The sequence below is a fragment of the Pyrgilauda ruficollis genome, unplaced genomic scaffold, assembly GCF_017590135.1.
Source record: "Pyrgilauda ruficollis isolate IOZ18807 unplaced genomic scaffold, ASM1759013v1 scaffold56, whole genome shotgun sequence".
Lineage (NCBI taxonomy): Eukaryota > Metazoa > Chordata > Aves > Passeriformes > Passeridae > Pyrgilauda > Pyrgilauda ruficollis.
In genome coordinates, this window is record NW_024527266.1 from 354,953 (window position 1) to 372,589 (window position 17,637).

The following is a 17,637-nucleotide window of genomic DNA, read 5'->3' on the forward strand; positions in this document are numbered from 1 at the left end:
GCTTTTCTTATTCAAAACAGCATCACAATGGGCTTCACATTGAGCCTTGCCACATCCCCATCTGAGTAGCAGCCATTCATCAGGCTGGCTGGCCTATCAATGACATTTCTCCCATCAGGGCTTCTATAAAATGATGCTTTTTCCCATGAAACATCCGCAAACATTTTGACGGGTCTGGCTTTGCCCCGCTGGATTACGGAGTGTCCCTCTCTCCCGCTCTACACCCCCCCTCCCCAACTATCTGCCTCTGTCCTCTTTCCCCACCCCCTCGCCGCCACCCAGCTCCGTCTCCCCCGCGCATCTCTGAGATAGGGGCTCTGCACACCCCGGGACCTTGGGGCTCCCGTCCCGTCCATGGGAAGAGCATGCATTGCGGGTTGCTGGAGGAACCCGATATGGATTCCACAGGTAAGCTCTCCCCGTAGGCAGCGGGCTCCTTTCGCCCGTCAGGGAGGACTTTTCAACTTGACCGTGGCGGCGGGGGCAGCGCGGGCGGCAGCGGGGGGAGCCGCCCGCCGCACCGGCCTCGCAGGCAAATGAGCCCGGGCGTGTGCGGGGGAGCGGGGTGCGGGGGCCGCGGAGGGGGAGCTCTCGCTCCCGGGCTGGAGGAGCCCTGTGGTTCCACTTGCAGATACGACGGAGCAGGGGGTGGGGGGGTGGGTGGGTTATTTTTTTCTTTTTTTTTTTTTTCGCCTTTCATCATAGGCTGCCGGCCAGCAAACTAATTACTTCTCCGCTTCTAGTTTTAGGCGCTCACTTAGGTTAGAGCAGCAACGAGGCGAGAAAACAGTTTGGGCGAGAAAACTAGGTTTACTAGGGAAGACGGTTGGTGTGTTAGGGCAAACCCAGCACCGAGGTCATCCTGTCCCCCGGGCAAAGTCGGGGCTGGGCCGATTCGGAGGGAAGGAACTTTGGGGAAGGGCAGGGCTGGGTCTCTCTCCCCGCACCTCCAAAAGATGCCCTGGCCGGTCCTGTAACCGGGCGGGAGAACGGCGGCCGAAGTACCACCAGCGGGCGCCGCCAGTGGGAAGAAGCCCCGGCGGGAGGGGATAGGGACGGCCGCAGAGGCGAGGCCGCTCGCCCCGAGGGCCGCAGACCGCGCTCCGCCATCCGACGGCCACCTCTGCCGCCCGGCCCAGCCTGGCCCGGCCCGGGGGCGGCGGCGGAGGAGGTGGGGCAGGCCCCAGGCCTAGGTCTTCCCGCTGTCAGCCGGCAGCCTCCCGAAACGACGGCCCTTGCCCTCCCGCTCCCTCCCGCCCCCCGGCCCGCGCTCCCGCGGTTTCCACCCGCCGCAGCCCCTGCGCTCTCAGCGGAGCGCAGCCCCCGGGCTTCCGCGTGCCGAGGAGGGCGGGCGGCCGCCACAGTCACCTCTGAAAATTTCATTTATTTTATTAGCACAGGAGAACACCCCCTCCCTCCCCCTTCCCTCCCTGCCTACCCGCCCAGGCGTTCCCCAGGCGGACAGCCCGCAAGTTAGGTAGGGCTCAGCCCGGGGATGGCCCTCCCGCCGCCCGCTCCTGATCTATCCCGTCCCCTCCGGCAGCCGCTGCGCCGGCTGTGCCCGCCGTGCCCGGTGGCGAGGTGGCCGCGGAGCTGAGCTGCCCCAGCCCCGCAGAGGGATCGAGTCCCCTCCGCGCCTCCCCGACAGCCTCGGCGGGCAGCATTCCGCCGCTCCCTCGGGGCCTCGCCGCTCCGTCCCGGCTCCTCCGGGGTTGCCGGCGCTGTGCCGGTGAAGCTGGTGTGGGTGGAGACGGGGAAAGGGGCGACAGGGAGAGGCAGTCCCGCTTCGGAACCGCTTCGCTCCGTGCCGCCACAAAACTGCGAAGGTCTTTCTCATCCCTAGTTCCCAAGGCGGCCGATGGGCGCTTTGAAAAATGTAAATATTGATTAAAAACAAGGAGAAAAAAGAAAGAAGGGGAGGGGTGTTGCCCGACCCGGCTCGGCTGTTCCTGCAGCGGTCCCGGCGCGGGGCGCTCGATGCACCGGGTAGGCTCGGCCCCTCGCCGGCCACCGGCGACACCAGCCGGGTAAAATTGGGCCACATTTACTGCTGGGTCCCCGGGACAAAACCCAGGCGGGTTGTTCAGGGGAGAGTGTGTTCGGCGGGGAAGAAATCGTTGAGTTCGGGTCACAGTGTGTTCAGGAGCTAAGAGAGTGTTAGACAAAGTTCTCCTGCTGTCCGGCGGCACTGCCGAGGCGGGGTTAAGGGGACTGCCGGCAACATCTCGTTGTCGAGAGGAACGGGTCTTTAGGGAAAGAAAAAACCCAAACCTAACAAAAAAAGCCCCGCATTTTCTGTCCCTCCTTTAAGAATTGTCTGTTCTCGGGCTTAGCCTCCCTACTATTCGTTTCCTAATTTCAGTTAGGTTGTAATAAGTGGCAGCATGATTGATTAAGATAATATTAATAAAAAAAAACACTTTAGTCTTGCTAAGCAGATGGCAAGAAAAGTGGAGCTTTGCAGTTGTCTCATTCAGACACCTTAACCTCCCTTTCACAGGACTTAATCCAATTAGCTTTTCTCCTGAGTTTCAGTTGTTATGTAAAGATCCTTTTGCATTGTGGAGAAATATGGCTTCATTGAAAAAAATCAGTCATGTTTTAATTCATCTTGAACAGATTTTCCCTAAACCACCGGAATTAAAAAAAAAAAAAAAAAATCACCCGCGATTCTGATTTTAAGGTGGGGGAACGGTTTGGTTCTTTCACCTTCCTCTAACAGTGCCCTGTGCTTCCATCGAGTTTAGCTCCCGTTCCTCTAACCTGTAGAGTCACCCGTGGGGGCTGTCACCAAGGCCAAAGGGCTTTCTGGCTGCCTGGGCTCCCGGAGAGCCCCAGCCCCAGGTGTCCGGCGGGACAGCGGCAGCGCACCGGCAGCAGCGCCCGGCCCCAACGGCCCAGCCCAGGCGCGGCGGCGCTTGGCGAGCAGCTGCCCTCGGGGCTCCCCGCGGCCGCGGAGTGGGGCACCCACACAGTAGGGCCGCACGCCCTTCTCGCTGGGTCTGTTCTCTGTTTCATCGCATGGTTCTTCCACCGCCTTTAACCCTGTCAGGCGGCCGCCCGTCCGCGGGTGTAGTTTCTCAAGCTCGTAACTCCCCCGAGCCGGGCCAGGAGCCGTCGAGCCGCCGCCGGACTCCGCCGCCCCTTCGCTATGGGGCACTAAGGGGTCATTCCGGGAGGCAGAATCCGGCTTTTGGGGCTTGCCCTGCGCTCGGCTCGGCCCTCACCTCGCAGCTCCACCGGCACCGGAGAGCTCCGTGCCCGCAAGCTGCCTGGGGTCCGGGGACAGCGGCACCGCGCCCCGTCTCACCCCGGAGGAGTCGGGGCTGGCAAGAGGGCGGTGGCGGGCTGGGTGCTCCGGGCCAGCGCCCGGGGCTCCCCGAGGGGCGGCTGGGGCGGGCGGGGGAAGCTTTGCGGGCGATCTCGACCGCTCGTAGAGGCTTTCCTCAGCCGCAGCCCCCCCTAGTGACATCGGCAAGGTGCGTGCGGAGCGCTGCCGGCGGGGCACAGCCCTCGCCCCGCTGCCCGGTCCCGCGCCACCCCGCAGGAGCCGTCCCACGCAGGAGAATGCCGCCCGCTCGGCAGCGGCGTGCGGGGACGCGGGGAGCCGTGGATTTCCCGGGGCGCTGCCAAACTCCCTGCCCCGCGGAAGCCCCCGCCGCGCCGCTCAGGGAGCAGGAGCCCAAGGAAACAGAGGCGCGTTCTTGGAGCGCAACTTTCCTGTACAGCTCAGTAAATAGCCCTCCTTATTTCAGTGTTGGAGTCAGGCAAAACCTCCGCTGGTTTTCAGGCGCTAGATGGATGAGATCCTTGGGACTTGAAGCTGAGACTTAGGAGCTGATCCAAAGCCCATTAAAATGAGCAGAAATCCTTTCAGTACTGTCAAGGACATGGGGATTAGGCTCTTAAAGCAGTTTGTTTGAACCACGAAAAGCTGCTTCCACTGCCTGTGTTGAAAACTTTGTGGCAGTGGCCAGATTTCAGTCTTCTTATCAACATAGACAGGTGTTGCAGCAGTGGTGGGTGACCTTTGCTACGAGCTTGCCATTTAAAAAGGATCTAGCATATTAAGAATTGATTGAAGAGAATTAATGGCTTTCATATCCTGGTTCAATTAATGAAATCACCAGTATTGATACTAAATACTTGAATGCTAGCTGGGAATAGAGCTGCGACATTTCAGAATGTATGTGTGGTGCTAAAGTGTGTGATCCTAGGTCCTGATTTGTTTAGTCCAGACAAATGGTTGATTTTGCTTCTGAAAACTGTTTGCTTTGCTTATTGCAACACAGTTAAGAGGAAACTTGCCATTGGCTTTTTCCCCTTACTTTCCTGGAGTACTTTTCATACTTTTTTATTCCAATAAGGAAAAAAATTTCTTTATTGTTTTAGAATTTGTGTTTATAAAGGCTCTAACCCGCTGAGCAGTTAGGATGATCCAATGATTCTTTTGAATCCTAAATTTGATATGATATGGAGATGCAGAAGAAATATCACTGGTCTGTTATATAGTTGAACCTGAGTATTTGTCCTCTGTGATTTTGTATCTTATAAGATTTTGCAAATTAAAAAAATGGAGCAGGGAAACAAAAAACAACAATAAGTGTTTTCTGTGAGCTGCAGAGTTTGTGTGGGCAATGTTTGCGCAGCAGGGCCCAATTCCTGGCATCTCCCTCTGCCTTCAGCAGCGGCAGCAGAACAAGGATCTAAACCCAGGTCCTGTCACTGGATCAGGTCTTCATTCCTGAGGGGGTTTTAATAACTTTGTAAAATCTGTCGGGATTTTTTAGAGGTTTTGAAATGTGATTAAAATTACCTTGCCCTAAGAAGCTCATCTTTTAAGCCTGACTCAGAGAAAAGAATGATTTTATGATTTGTCTGCTAATGAATTAAATCTGAAACTGTGGTATTTTTCACTGCTCTGTAATATTTACCTGCAGTAAAGATCTTTAAAAGGAGGGAAAGAAAAAACAACTAAAACAAGGTTTTGCATAAGAATAGCCATAGAACTGTAGGAAACTTTCATTTATTTAAGTTGCAGTTTACGGTTTACAGTCGTCAAGATTTTATTTGAGTCTAATACTTATTACAAAAGAGACTCAAGATTCTGACAGATAAAACTTTTCGGTGTGGACTGTAAGGAAAGCTGTAGCCTCAACTGGTCTATTTCAGGTGCACCTTTACTACAATGAACATATATTGAGCAAAAGACCTTCTCAAATATAGAAGGGACCATTTTGTGCTAAGGTACTGCTACAGCCGTCCCACAGAAAGTCATCAGAAGAGTATCCTACTTCCATCAGGGTTGCTGGCTTGCTTGCCTTTAGAAAATAAGGGTGATTTTCATCCAGTAATGCAGTGAGTGTGCAGGCAAGGAAGAAGGTTAGCGTAGCTGTAGAATCTGCAGTGTCTCTGAATGTAAACACCTTTGTATTTTGCTAACTTAATTTTCAGCTGGTTTGCAAGTTAGGACAGTCATAAAGAGGTGCATCCTCTGGAATACTATTTCCAAACATAGGATTTCGGTATAGCAAACTAAAGATCACATTTCATGGGATCATTGAAATGTGCTTGCGGATGAAATGTTAGTACCTCTTCCGAACAAGACTTTTGAAGAGGTGTCCTTATGTACAGCTGGGGTTTGATTGTTCATAACAATGCCTTGAGAGCAGTGGTGGGCTGTTGTGCAACTAATACAAATATAAGGTCAGTCCTTTGGGGATGCTTGATGTGACATTGGAGTCCAAATAATTAGCTCAAAATTCTGTGAGTGCTGAGGTTTGTGAATTTCCTGAGTTCACGCTCTTATCTGTTTCCCTGCATCTGAGCTGGACTTTCTGTTTGTTTCATTGTGTGTGAAAATGAATACCCAGTACGATCCCACCCTGCTGGAGCCCAGCATCCCGGCAGCTGAGGGGATTTGGTTGCTGACATACTGGTGAGGAAGATGGATAGCGTAAAGGATATTTGATGGCTGAGTGATCCTATGGATAACAAGTGTAGGAAGGAAGAGTATGTGGTGATGATTAAGCCAGTGGAGGCCTGTGTGGGTTTTTTAGGATATCTGGACCACTGGCACATTTACTCACCTCTTTAAGATCATGTAGAATTGTATATGTGTGCCAGGAGCTTTCTGGGAACTTTTAAAGCTAATACAATTTGTTGTTAGAGATGGATCCTGATCCTGCAGTGGCTCCACAAGGGAAACACCTGTTGAAGTCCATGTGTATGCCTGAGAGAGGGCAGATGCCCAGGGTTAGCATGTAATGATCCCTCCCCAGAGCTGGGAATGTGTAGTAACTAAATTGTAGCTATTTTACATGCATAACTAGTGGTACTGGCCTGTCTTCATTTACGTTTATTTTTCTCTCAGGAGATTTGCAGCAAGAGTAGTTTATTAGCTATGAAATAAATACTAGTCAGTGTTAGAAATGATGCGTAAAGTCAGCATCAGGGTCTTTCTTGCTTGCTGCAAGAGCTGTCTGCATATAAACACATGGAGGATTAAATGCTTTTGACCATTCTTCCCTTTATGATAAATTTGAAATCAGGAAAAAGTAGAGAGGGTTAAACAGAGCCTTGGTTCTCACTGCACTCAGTAAGAGAAAGCTCATTTGCGGCTTAATTTGCCGCAAGTCTGAAATGTGAAATGTGGGGTGCAGTGCTGTCTTGTTTCCTTCACTTCAGCTACAGTTAAGCACTTTGTTTACTTTAATTGGTAATTGAACTTAATTTCTCTGAGATGGAAGTTGTTACAGGAACCAAGGAGTTGATTCAAAGCTGTGAATGATGTGTTTACAATTAATTAGCAGCTTATGCTGAGCATTTTTGTGCAGGATACCAAATATTATCCTAAGAGCAAACAATATATTTCAGATAGCTGGAATATTCTCTGAATGACTGATTTCCTGAAACTTACTGCCCTGGGACTCAGAGGCATTCATTTCAGAGTAGTTGGCTGGGGACAAATGCTGGGTTTTCCTCTGTTCTCCAGACTGGCTGTAGTCACAGTCTGATGCTGTGATCATCACTCTGACAGACTTCGTGCTGGAGCTTTGGGCACTCATGAACCCCATGGTAGGGACTGAAACAATTAAAACCACAAAATTCTCTTCTCTAGGGGCTTTAATTTCCTTGCTGAGATCCTATCTAGAAAAAAAACCCTGATATTTGCCTGGAAGAAAGGACTTCAAGTTTCAAGTGTTAGAAATTACTGTTTTGGTTTTTTTTTTTTTTAATTAAAGAATACTGTTGCTAGAAGTACAAATACTTGTTGTCATTCACCTTCTCTATCCTCTCTTTTTAAACTTCCACTCCTTAGAATTATACTATCAGACTCCTGTTTCTTCAGCTTCTACTTGGGGCAAAACTTACAGGTGTTCATATTAAGGCAGGTAAAATTCATTAAATGAAAAATGTCTTATACCCAAATACAAGTTTGCAAATGAGATCCACAGGTCAAAAAAGGGGAAAAAAAAAAAAAAAGACAGGAGCTTTCTGTTCTTGTGTAGGTCTGTATGTTGAGATCTAGCTTGTGCTATACTTGTAAAGCAATAAAATACCAGAAATGCAGTGACAAAGGAAATTTAAAAGTAGTGAAAAAAGCAAAAAGTAGAGGTAGCACTAAATACAATGTTAGAAGGGCTAACACACTTTTTTTTCCTCCCTTCTAGAATCCTTTTAACTGATAAACTATTTCAGGAGTGTTTGAACTACCTCAGCTACAGCTGAGGAAAGGAAATATGGAGGGAGAGCCCAGTTCGTTAGTGGGGTCTCATGAGTGGCCATCCGGTGCTGGGTGGAATCACCTGTGTTTCAGAGGTGGCTCCCCCATGGTGACAGCAATGCACACCTGATTCAAAAGACCCCACAGAACATCCTTTTTACAACTAAGGACACTTCAGCACCCTATGACAAAGGTGCAACTGCTGCAAAAAACCATCAGCTGTGTTAGAGGCCAAGCAGGAAAGGCTGTATGTTTTCCTAATACTCTAGGATCTCGCTGAAACAGACCATTTGTTGAATAAAATTCATGGGTGGTAGTAGAAAGTAGACAAAACCTTACCCTTCAAAGGGGAAAAAAAGTCCTCAACAACCTGACTCGTGTGGTTCCCACCCTCATCTGACATTTGGTTTAAACACGAGCCTGTGGCAGGATGTCCTAATTAAGCACATGAGTACTTAATGCCATTAGCGTCTATGTACCTTACTTCTGGCTGTTGCTATCTCTGATGCTCAGAGAAAATCCTTCCTGCTCCTTTACTCCTTAAAAAGGTAAGCAAAATGGGAAACAAAAATTCTTGGCTGATCCTTAAGGTGACAGTGGCCTGATAGACACCATAAAAAAAAATATGGAGCAGGGTAATATAAAAGTGGAGTCCTGGTTCCCCAGGTGCTGTGTGTCAGGGTATGGTAGACCTGTGCTGCTCTGTGATGAGAGATGCACCTGCTCCTGCAGTGGGTGTTCCTGGGTCCACAGGCTCGTGTGGTGGTGGAGGGACTCACCCGGCCCTCAGCACAGCCCTTCGGCTCCAGCTCTCTGTGTGCCAGACCAGGCTAAGCAGCAGGATAGAGATTTGCTGGCTAACAAGCTTGGCACCCCAGGGCCAGCAGGAAAGGAGCTGTGCCCAGTGCTGCCTGTGAGACAGTGGTCTCACTGGGGACAACGTGATGAAAGAGCCAGAGCAGGAATTCTTGGCAGGACAGATCTGAAATGTGCACCTTGTGTAAGTAAAAGGCTGCTTCTTTTGGGCCTCTTGGAGTTAAGGGTAGAATGAGCTATGTTTTTGATATTAAGGGAAATTTGGCCTTATGAGAGGCATAGTGTCAATTACACATTTGCTAAATGGTGTGTTCTGTTTGCACACCAGCCTCTGTCACAGCTTGGCCTCCTGGGTGTTCACTGTGTGACACCAAAATGTGTTAACTCAGAGGAGGAGCGTTGAAGAGACTTTCAAGGTCCATGGCAGAACAAGGCAGCTGCCAGGTGGGATTCACTCCGTGCCCTGTGCAGGCTGAAAGCAGGGACTGTTCCTCTGTAAACTGTGCCTGTGCTTCCTTTTTCCCAGGCAGTGGCAGTTGCACATCCCACTGGTTAGACTGCCTGGCTAGCACAGGTTTTCCCAAGTTGGGACTCACATTCCTATCCTAAATGTGGAGTCACAGGGACAATACTGGTGCAGGGGCCCCTCTAATGCAAACAATTTTTTGAAAATGAGTTGTGGTAGGGGCAGCAAATGGTCTCCATTGTAATGAGGTTGGGAGAAGTGGGGAGGACTGCATTTACAGAGCAGTTTAATCACATGGATGGAGCAGCGTGTTCACCTCTCCTCCTTGCTGGGTCATTTCCACTTTGAGCTCTGTAAACAGACCATCTATTGAGCAGTTAGTATTCAGTGCTGAATATTCAATACTAGACTCTTGTTTTGGTGAGTCTTGGGCAAAAAAAGAAGGAGGAAAGAAGACTTCTCTTTTTTCTCATGTTCCCTCCCTGAGTTTGCTTTGCATATTGTTCAGAGGAGACTGGAGTCTTCTCAGGAGAGCCAGGCTCCAAGTTTTAAAAGCACTGGTCTACTTTCATAGTACTTTGTAAAGGAAGAGAAGACAGTTTGGAAGGAATTAAATTCATACAAGGTTTACAAATCTGTAAGTCTAGGCACATTGGGACTTAGCAAAGACTTTTTGTCAACCATATTTAGACTGTAAAGCTAACAGCATGAAATGCTAGTTCTGTATACACAAATTAGTTCTGAGGGGTACCAAACTTTGTGGGGGGGATGTTATGATGATTTATTAATGTCCTCTCTGCTCGTTTTGGTAGGCAGATACTCTCTGTGTTCATTCTGAGAGCAATAGCGTTCATTTGTTTCTGTCTGGTGTGTCATATTTACCCACCAAATGGTTGTGAATGTTGTGATGGCAGCATCCTTTGACAGTAATGAGCAACAGATAGATTTGGAGTAGATATCCATAAAGGGAGGAAAAGGGGTCACCATTTGAGTCAATGTAACCTCTCTATATTTTAGTTCACACTCTTTTTCAGGCAAATGATTGTCTCTTTCCTACTGCTATTATGTCTTAACACCTGAGTCATGTATTCTGTGCACATTTGGGTCTGTCTTCTCATGTTCTTTCAGTCTGCTCAACTGGATGCTGTTTCTAATGAGAAATGTTTACTGTAGCCTCATTCCTTTAGGAGCTGACCTCTTTTTCTTCTGATTAAAAAAAAAAAAAATCAAGTCTCTGTAGTTACTTTCTTTTCTCCTATCCTTTATTTCTGACCATGCTTTTTTCTTTCTCATTCATTCTTTTGTTTCCTTTCACTTTTCTTCTCACCTCCTTTCCAACAACCAGCTGTGTCCCTCCTCTCTCTCTCCCCTGAGTCACACAAAACACTGGTTGTGGATCCCCCACCCATATCTCACATCTTTTCATTTGTCATCTTTGTGGGGCTGTCTTACTGATGTACTACAATCTCTGTGCCAAATTGGCCTGTCTGCTGGATTCATCAGCTCCTGAGGCAGAGGGAAGCATTTCATGGGTACTTGATGCAAATTCTGTTTCTTGAGCCACAGCTCTCCTGCTCAGCCAAATCATTCCAGCCCTGTGTAACAATGAAGCAGAGCTGAATTAAGGATTTGAGAACTCCACGTCTTCTCATGCACACTGGTGAGCTGAGAGACCATGGCAGCAGCTGGGAATGTCTAATCCAGAAGTGTGGGAGAGGAGACTGCTGCAGGGTGTAAGAGATGGGAGAGGTACCTAGAATTTAAGGCCCTATGAGCTCACTTGTGTGTCTCACATTAATAGCATAAGAAATTAATGGAATCTGGAGCGAAAGGGGGTGTCAATTGACTCTGAGCTTTATTCTGGAAAAGAATAGGTCTGGCAATGATCAAGAGACATGTGTGCATTTCCTTGGAAGGAAGCATTGCAGTTAAATTGGAGACACTGATATCCTTTCCACTTAGTCATGCAGCAGACCCTGAAGGACTGAGGAGCCATAACACATCCTGCTGGGGAAGCCTGAGGGCACATTTTGCTGCCTGCACGGTTGGTGCTTGGAAGGCACATGATGTGTGTGATGATCTTACTGATGAAAAGATTGGCTGCATGTTGCACAGCCATCTAAGTTAAAGTTCAGCACTGGGAGAGCTGAATTGGTCAGTTACTGGTGTCACTAAGGGAATGTGAGGAAATGTCACCGCACTGAAAGAGGACCAAGTGAGGTTTGCTTTGCCACTAAATGAGGAATGGCCTTGATGAAGCAAGAACCAAGCAGCCATTACTGGTCTGGTGAAACTTACTCTTCAAAATGAAACAATGATAGCATCTGTGTGTGACTGGGAGAGGGAAAGGGCTACTTCTAATTAACATGCATATTGAGTTGGAAATGCAATAGCAATATGCTATGTAATTCCAGAGAAGGAGGCAGATAGGAGTTCCTTAGGAGCTAAGGGTAGAGGCTGCCCTAAACACCAGAATCATTATGCAGAAGCATCTTGTATTATTGGGCTTATGGGGGTGTTTTATCTGCGTTTGGAATGCACCTTCTTAGCAAGGAATATTGTTGACAGAACATATATTAAACAGACAGAACATATATTCATACTTAAATGAAAGAATCACATTCAGATGAACTTCTGCACAGTGTAAGAAGAATAGCACATTTCATAAATTCCAGCTTTTCTGCCCTAGTATTCTGAAGGAGTTAAAAAATTATTAACTGTGGTGCTTTTTGTTATTAGTTTAAGTATGGCCTGTCAATTTTTAATATACTTTATCAAATAGTTCAGCAGAAAATCAATGCTGGGAGTGAAGATCTGGCTAAACAGAAGAGCTCTCTCACACTGAAGAGAGTTATTCTTTGCATTCTTATGATATCATGGTGAATCTTCACAATGCTTTTCCAGAATCATAAGTCAAAGAAAAAGAACAAAAAGATGTTCCTGCCAACATCTACAAAGTGCCCTAGACCAGTGTCCATTACCCTGAAATAGATCCAATAGAATTGTATGCCAAGAAATGAGAACAAAAGAAAAGACTGCAACAAGAGTGCCTGACATTTTCCCCTTTTGGAAATTAAGTAAAAAGTTAGATTAGCAAACAAAACACCAAGGTATCTGGCAGCTTGTCAGGGTAGCAGCTCTGCCATCTGCACCAAGGCCATGTGTCACTGTCATCCCTGAGGAACAGGTCTCTTGGAAGAACAGAAGATGGCTGTGCAGGACCAAGGAGGACACTGGCATGATTTCCTGTGGAGTTTGAAGGGGTTCCTGACAGCTCGCATGCACTGACTGAAGGGTGTGTGCCTTGCCAGCTGATGCACTGAATGAGGCTGCAAGGAGCAGAACCAGGCTCTGTGTGGCAGGTCCCCCTCGATGGTTAGAGAGAGCTAGTTTGTGGACTAGGAGTGTCTATGTGCTGAAGTAGTCACAGGGAACAGCAGCTGCACAGTGACCCTGGTATGGTCTCACAAACCTTTCATTTGGCAGTGGAGAGGAGGGACATTTTGATTACATCACCTATGAAAACCTAAATCTTAGAAAATTACTGTGTGATTGGCTGTCTCTAGTATCTTGTTCTGCTTGATTTTAGTAGATTTTGGTAAGCTCAGTGCCTTCAATGGGAGCCAGTGGCTGCCAAGCCCTGTCATGTCACAGACACTTGTTGATAACAATGTGCTGAGGCTAAGCAAGATGTTGTTTAGGTCTTGCTTTTGCAGTACACTGAGGCTTTGTAGATAAAGTGATTTTTGCTTTCTTTCAAGCAGTGTGTTTCTTTAAAAGCTTGAAATGTGCTGCTGTAACCAACCTGCACAGCGCTCCGGCAGCATTACACTTCTCAGGTAGCAGATGTGCCTGTAACCAGCAATGCTGTGCTGCAAGGTGTGAAAGAGATACAGAACAGGAATCCTGCTTCTACTCAGACCAGATGTTGTATACAGCAGGTACTAGAATAGGTGTTTAGTAGTTTGAGTGTCAGACTTCAGGTTTATCTCCTAATCATTACTCCTGAGAGAAAGGGATCATCTCTTTTGGCTTTGAGGGACTCTTTTAAACTAGTGATTTGTCTTATAAGCTATTACCAATTGCTCCAAGACGTTGAAGTGTTACAAGATGAAGTCTTTGCTTGCATTTGTCAAAATATTGCATGTACTGGCTCTTTTTCCTTACTTTCATTCAGATAGCATTTAGATTTGCTGCACACTAAGGGATGGCCGAAGCAGGCAGGCTGCTCAGACATTATGAATTCTACAGCTGTAGAGGTTAGAACTTCTCTGTCCACAGCAGTGATGCAACATGGAGAGCATCAACAGAGTTTTTGGGGTGCTGGCATGTCTCAGGCCATGTTCAGCAAGATCAGCTCTGCAGAGAAAAGCTCGATGGATCTTGCAAACCTCAGCACTTTGAAACAGAAAACAGAAGAAGCTGTCAGGGCAGTGATGGTTTCCTTAATAAGAAAGGATATAGAACATCATCCCATCAACTCTCCTGTTGGTACCATGGGCTATGAAGGTGGAAATGGGAGGTTCCATGACCTTCAGTCAGCCTCTTGAGCTTTTGAGTTACTGTGTTTACCTGCTAAATCTGCTGTTAGCAACCACGTTCTCTTGTGGTTACAGATCAGATGAGCAACTAGACAGTGTTGCTGGCCAGCTTGGTACTGAGACACTTGGCAAAGAGATGCTACAGGAAGAGATGAGTAACTCTTCCCTCTGAGAATATCAAACAAATAACTCAGGGGGGTGCTAAGGCTCTGTATGCATGAGAGGAGTTCCTCCTCTGTCACTGGAACTGTAAAATTGAGTCTGTCCTCACTGCTAAATATTCATTTTAACAACAGGTCCTCTTATAAATGCACTAAAATTTGGTCTTTCCTTTATAATTGCATTATCTACTTTTAGATACCTTTTCTCACAGTTACTTATAACTTTTTTTTTTTAATTTACCTTGAGAAACTGGGGCAAAAAATTACAAGAGCAATCATGAATAAAGATAAGGAGCTGTGCCATCCAAGTTAGTATGTAGCTCAAGCAGTGGTTTGGGTCCTAGCAAATCTTATATTCTTATTCCAGTGATAGCTCTATTTCAGTGACAAGCAAACTCATGTGGAAGAAGAGCTGGTCCGTGTGTAGCTCCCTAAGTAAATTGTCATGCTTGTTGGTCACTTTAAAATTTGGAGTATGAAAGCCAATCTAGAGCTGAAAGCACATAAGAAGGCTTTTCATGCAATTGCTATGGCTTTGGTGAAATAAATGGTTGTGCAAATTTTGTCATTATCAAAGCCTTGGCTGTCTCTTTAGGACATGGGGATTTTCATCTCATACACTTTCAAAAAACAACTGATTCCCAGTTATGCCAGTGCTGTGCCCACACGTGGATCAGAGGATATAGCATAACTGTGGAAATCCAGTACTGTATATACTCCTGTAGGGAATGGGGTGAGCAAAATGCAGCTCAGATTAGGTGGCCACAGGGCTTTGTTCTGCCCATAAACCCTCTTAATCTTCCTTCAGGGCACACACACACACCCACAGGGCTGTAGCCAGCACCTCTGGGTACACTCAGTTCCAAGCTGTGTGGCACAGTCCCCCCCAAGGCCTCTGGCCACAGTGGCTCACGAATGCCAGAAGAGGCTGTGATTACAGGTGCTGCTGTTACTGCAGCTACTCCTGACCCTCCTGGCAGGAAGGGGAGCAGAAGCCACTGTGACTGTAATCAGACCCATCTCCTCCTCTCTGCAGAGAGGAGCCTAAGTAGCTCTTGCCCTGCTCTTGCTATGGCGTGCCCATGTGGGAGTAACGAGTGCTTTGGGCTGCAAATATACATAGCTAATAGCTATTACACAAACAGCGAGTATTTGTCTCACTAAATGCACTGGCAGTACACAGGCTCCTCTGCTGCATCACCTCAACTCAGGCTCTGGAGGAGAAATCTTTCAAAGATGTGTTCCAGAAGCAAGCCTTTACTTCTGAAGGAGATAACATGTCAAACTAACTTGCCAAAGATAAATTTCAAGAACATTTCTGCTTCTTATTTCTGATAGTTCATAAAAGTTCCTGCCCCTAAAGAGCTCTTATATGTATCTGTTTTTGAGCTCCCAGGCCTGCCTCCCCAGCTCAGTCTTTGAAACACCATACAAAAGAAAATATGCTGTTTGTTGAAAAGAAGTGGCTTGGTAGGGATAGGGTGAAGCTACACACCTGCTCTGCCCACTTTTGAAAACAAGTTCAGTTTAAACTTCTGTTGGTAAAAATGTGGTGGGCACATGGAATGGAAGTGAAATACTCTGGTGCTTGAGTCTCAGTGGATGTGTCAGCTTTAGAAAGATTGGGATCAAGAAGAGAAGAGGCAAAATTAGGGGCAGAAATAGTTTCATAGTTATTTTAAGTTCATCTTTCAGCATTTAATTTTGAACTATTTCTAATTTTTTTATTGGTGTAGTAGTAACATTCTGTCAGAAAATTTACACTGCGAAAATTATTGTAATTTGAGTAATTATCTCCTTTCCCTCATGTGGGAATCCCACAGCAGATACAGTGTATTTGTATTTAGTGGTATGCAAAATTATATAACAAAAATTTTAAGGCTGAGGAACACAGCTGTGTGTTTCACTACAGTTCGCTCTTGACTTGTGCAAAATAAAATAGTTGCTATGATATTTGAAGATGGATCCTCAAAATGCCATTAAAAAATTATTTTCTTTCTTTGCTAGTAAGATTATGATTGTTTCCATACTGTGTCACAGTTATGAGTAAGTGACTATACTACATTTTACTACTAGCTATTCCTAATCTGGTTTTTTGCTTTTTCACTAGTGCTGATCCTTGTTTCAGTACAATTGAGGGTACAGTGTGCTGGGACTCCTGATGGGAAGGAGTCCTAGAGAGGGAGAGGAAATGCCTTAAGGCTTATGCACTAAAAACACAGTGAGTAAAAATCCAGCCTGTATTAGGATGTAGTTTCTTTTGTTCTCACAAGCACTTCCCATTGGAAATTTGGGGTTTCTCATCTTGTTAATGATTCATCATTGTTATCAGGTCTGATGTGCACTTTTGCTTAGTTGCTGCCTGAACTCTCCATCATTCTGTGAGTTTTCCTGCTGTGAAATCCTGCCTGTGAAAACTAAGGTTCAAGTGCAATAATTAAGCTTTACTCAGAAAAAAAATTCCCTCCCACATGACTCAATGCATATTTAGGACAGTGGTGTGATGTGGTCGGTGCCAGCCTCTGGATGGAACCACAGCCTGGAGACACCAGGGGTTCCCCATGGACCTTTCCTTGCTGGGACAGGCACACCCATGAGTCATGAGGACAAGCACATTCAACATGTAGAGGGAACCCATTGTGTTCCTTAGGCCTGGAACCAGATCTAATGTTATTAACTCTGAAAGACCTTCTAAAAGTCAAACCTAATTTTGACTTTTGATTTTGTTCACTCTGCCTCTTTCTCCTTTTGTTTTATTTTGGGCAGGTGTTACTGTGCCTGGGATCTGTGGGCTGATGGGAATATTTAAAATTTTATCGAAACTGTAGTTGTGTTTTCTTTTAATACATGAAGACACTGTTGTTAATATTGCGAGTTAAAAGCCTTGTAAAAATGTTTTTTTTATGCAAACAGTAGAAAAATAGCTACTTATTAAATGAAGTTACATATTAGAATATTTATTTATTTATACTTGCGTCATTTGGTTTATGAGATAATACAGCTTTTAAATAGTTAGTTGGTTTTGTCGTGTTTTGTCATCTGCCAAATAATTTGACAAATTTGCTATAAACTCCCTGACATTTTTGCTCAAAAGAGTTAGTATTCTTCATTCTTTGCTGCCAGACAGGTCGTGTATCTTTTCAGGCCTGAAGAATTTCTATCAGCTATTTAAATGCAAGGCCACAAAGAGAAAGCCAGACTCAGGCTGCAGCAGGCTGAACTGGGGTGATTCAGGACCAAAGGAGCTGCAGCACATAATTAAACTGTAACTGCACCGTGTTCCAGGCTTTATACATGGCAGTGTAAACTGGCTGCTTTTCCCATCAAAAAGGGGAACGTGCGCAGCTATCACAGGCACTGCATGAACAAGGATGATGAAAATGGTTATGGAGCGACACTTAAAAAGTTGGGGTTTTTTTTCCTACTACTTAGGCAGGGAATTTGACTAAAGATGGCTGCTGGCAGTTCCCTGCTGCCGAGGGAAGAGGATACATCCCTGCTTCCCAGCTTTCAGTGCCGGCAGGAAAAGAAAGGGCAGAGCTGGGCATTGGTCTCCCCTTGGCGCTAATGGCAGCCGCCTTTGCTTTTACTCCCTGCAGCTGGGCTCGGAGCCAAGGGAATTATATACAGCCATGGCTGTGTGTTGAAAGGAGGAGGAGGAGGCAGGATAATCTTTCCCAAGGCTTCTTGCACCTCTCTCTGATGTTGCCCTCTGCAGCAAGTTTCTCTTCACCTGTGAGACAGCTCACAGTACTAAAACGGGACTGGGAAGATGCTGCGAGCTCATTTTTAGTGCAGCCAAAGAAGTCTGGTACAAAGGAGCCATATCCTTGTGTGGGCCCTCAGACAAGTAGGTGATGCATCCCTACTCCATGCAGCTGAGCAGCACAAGCAGGGAAAGCCTCCAAGTTGGAGTCGCCACCAGTT

At 46.6% G+C, this 17,637-nt stretch overlaps 1 protein-coding gene across 1 annotated transcript in view; it reads left to right on the forward strand.

Moving 5' to 3' along the window:
• Positions 1–305: 305 nt before the first annotated feature.
• The window catches only part of RFX4 (regulatory factor X4), an 87,206-nt gene continuing 69,874 nt past the window's right edge, over positions 306–17,637 (forward strand). The window contains exon 1 of the mRNA XM_041481578.1: positions 306–408. Coding sequence (XP_041337512.1) covers positions 366–408 — 43 coding nt within the window. The 5' untranslated portion in view covers positions 306–365. The remainder of the gene's footprint in view (positions 409–17,637) is intronic.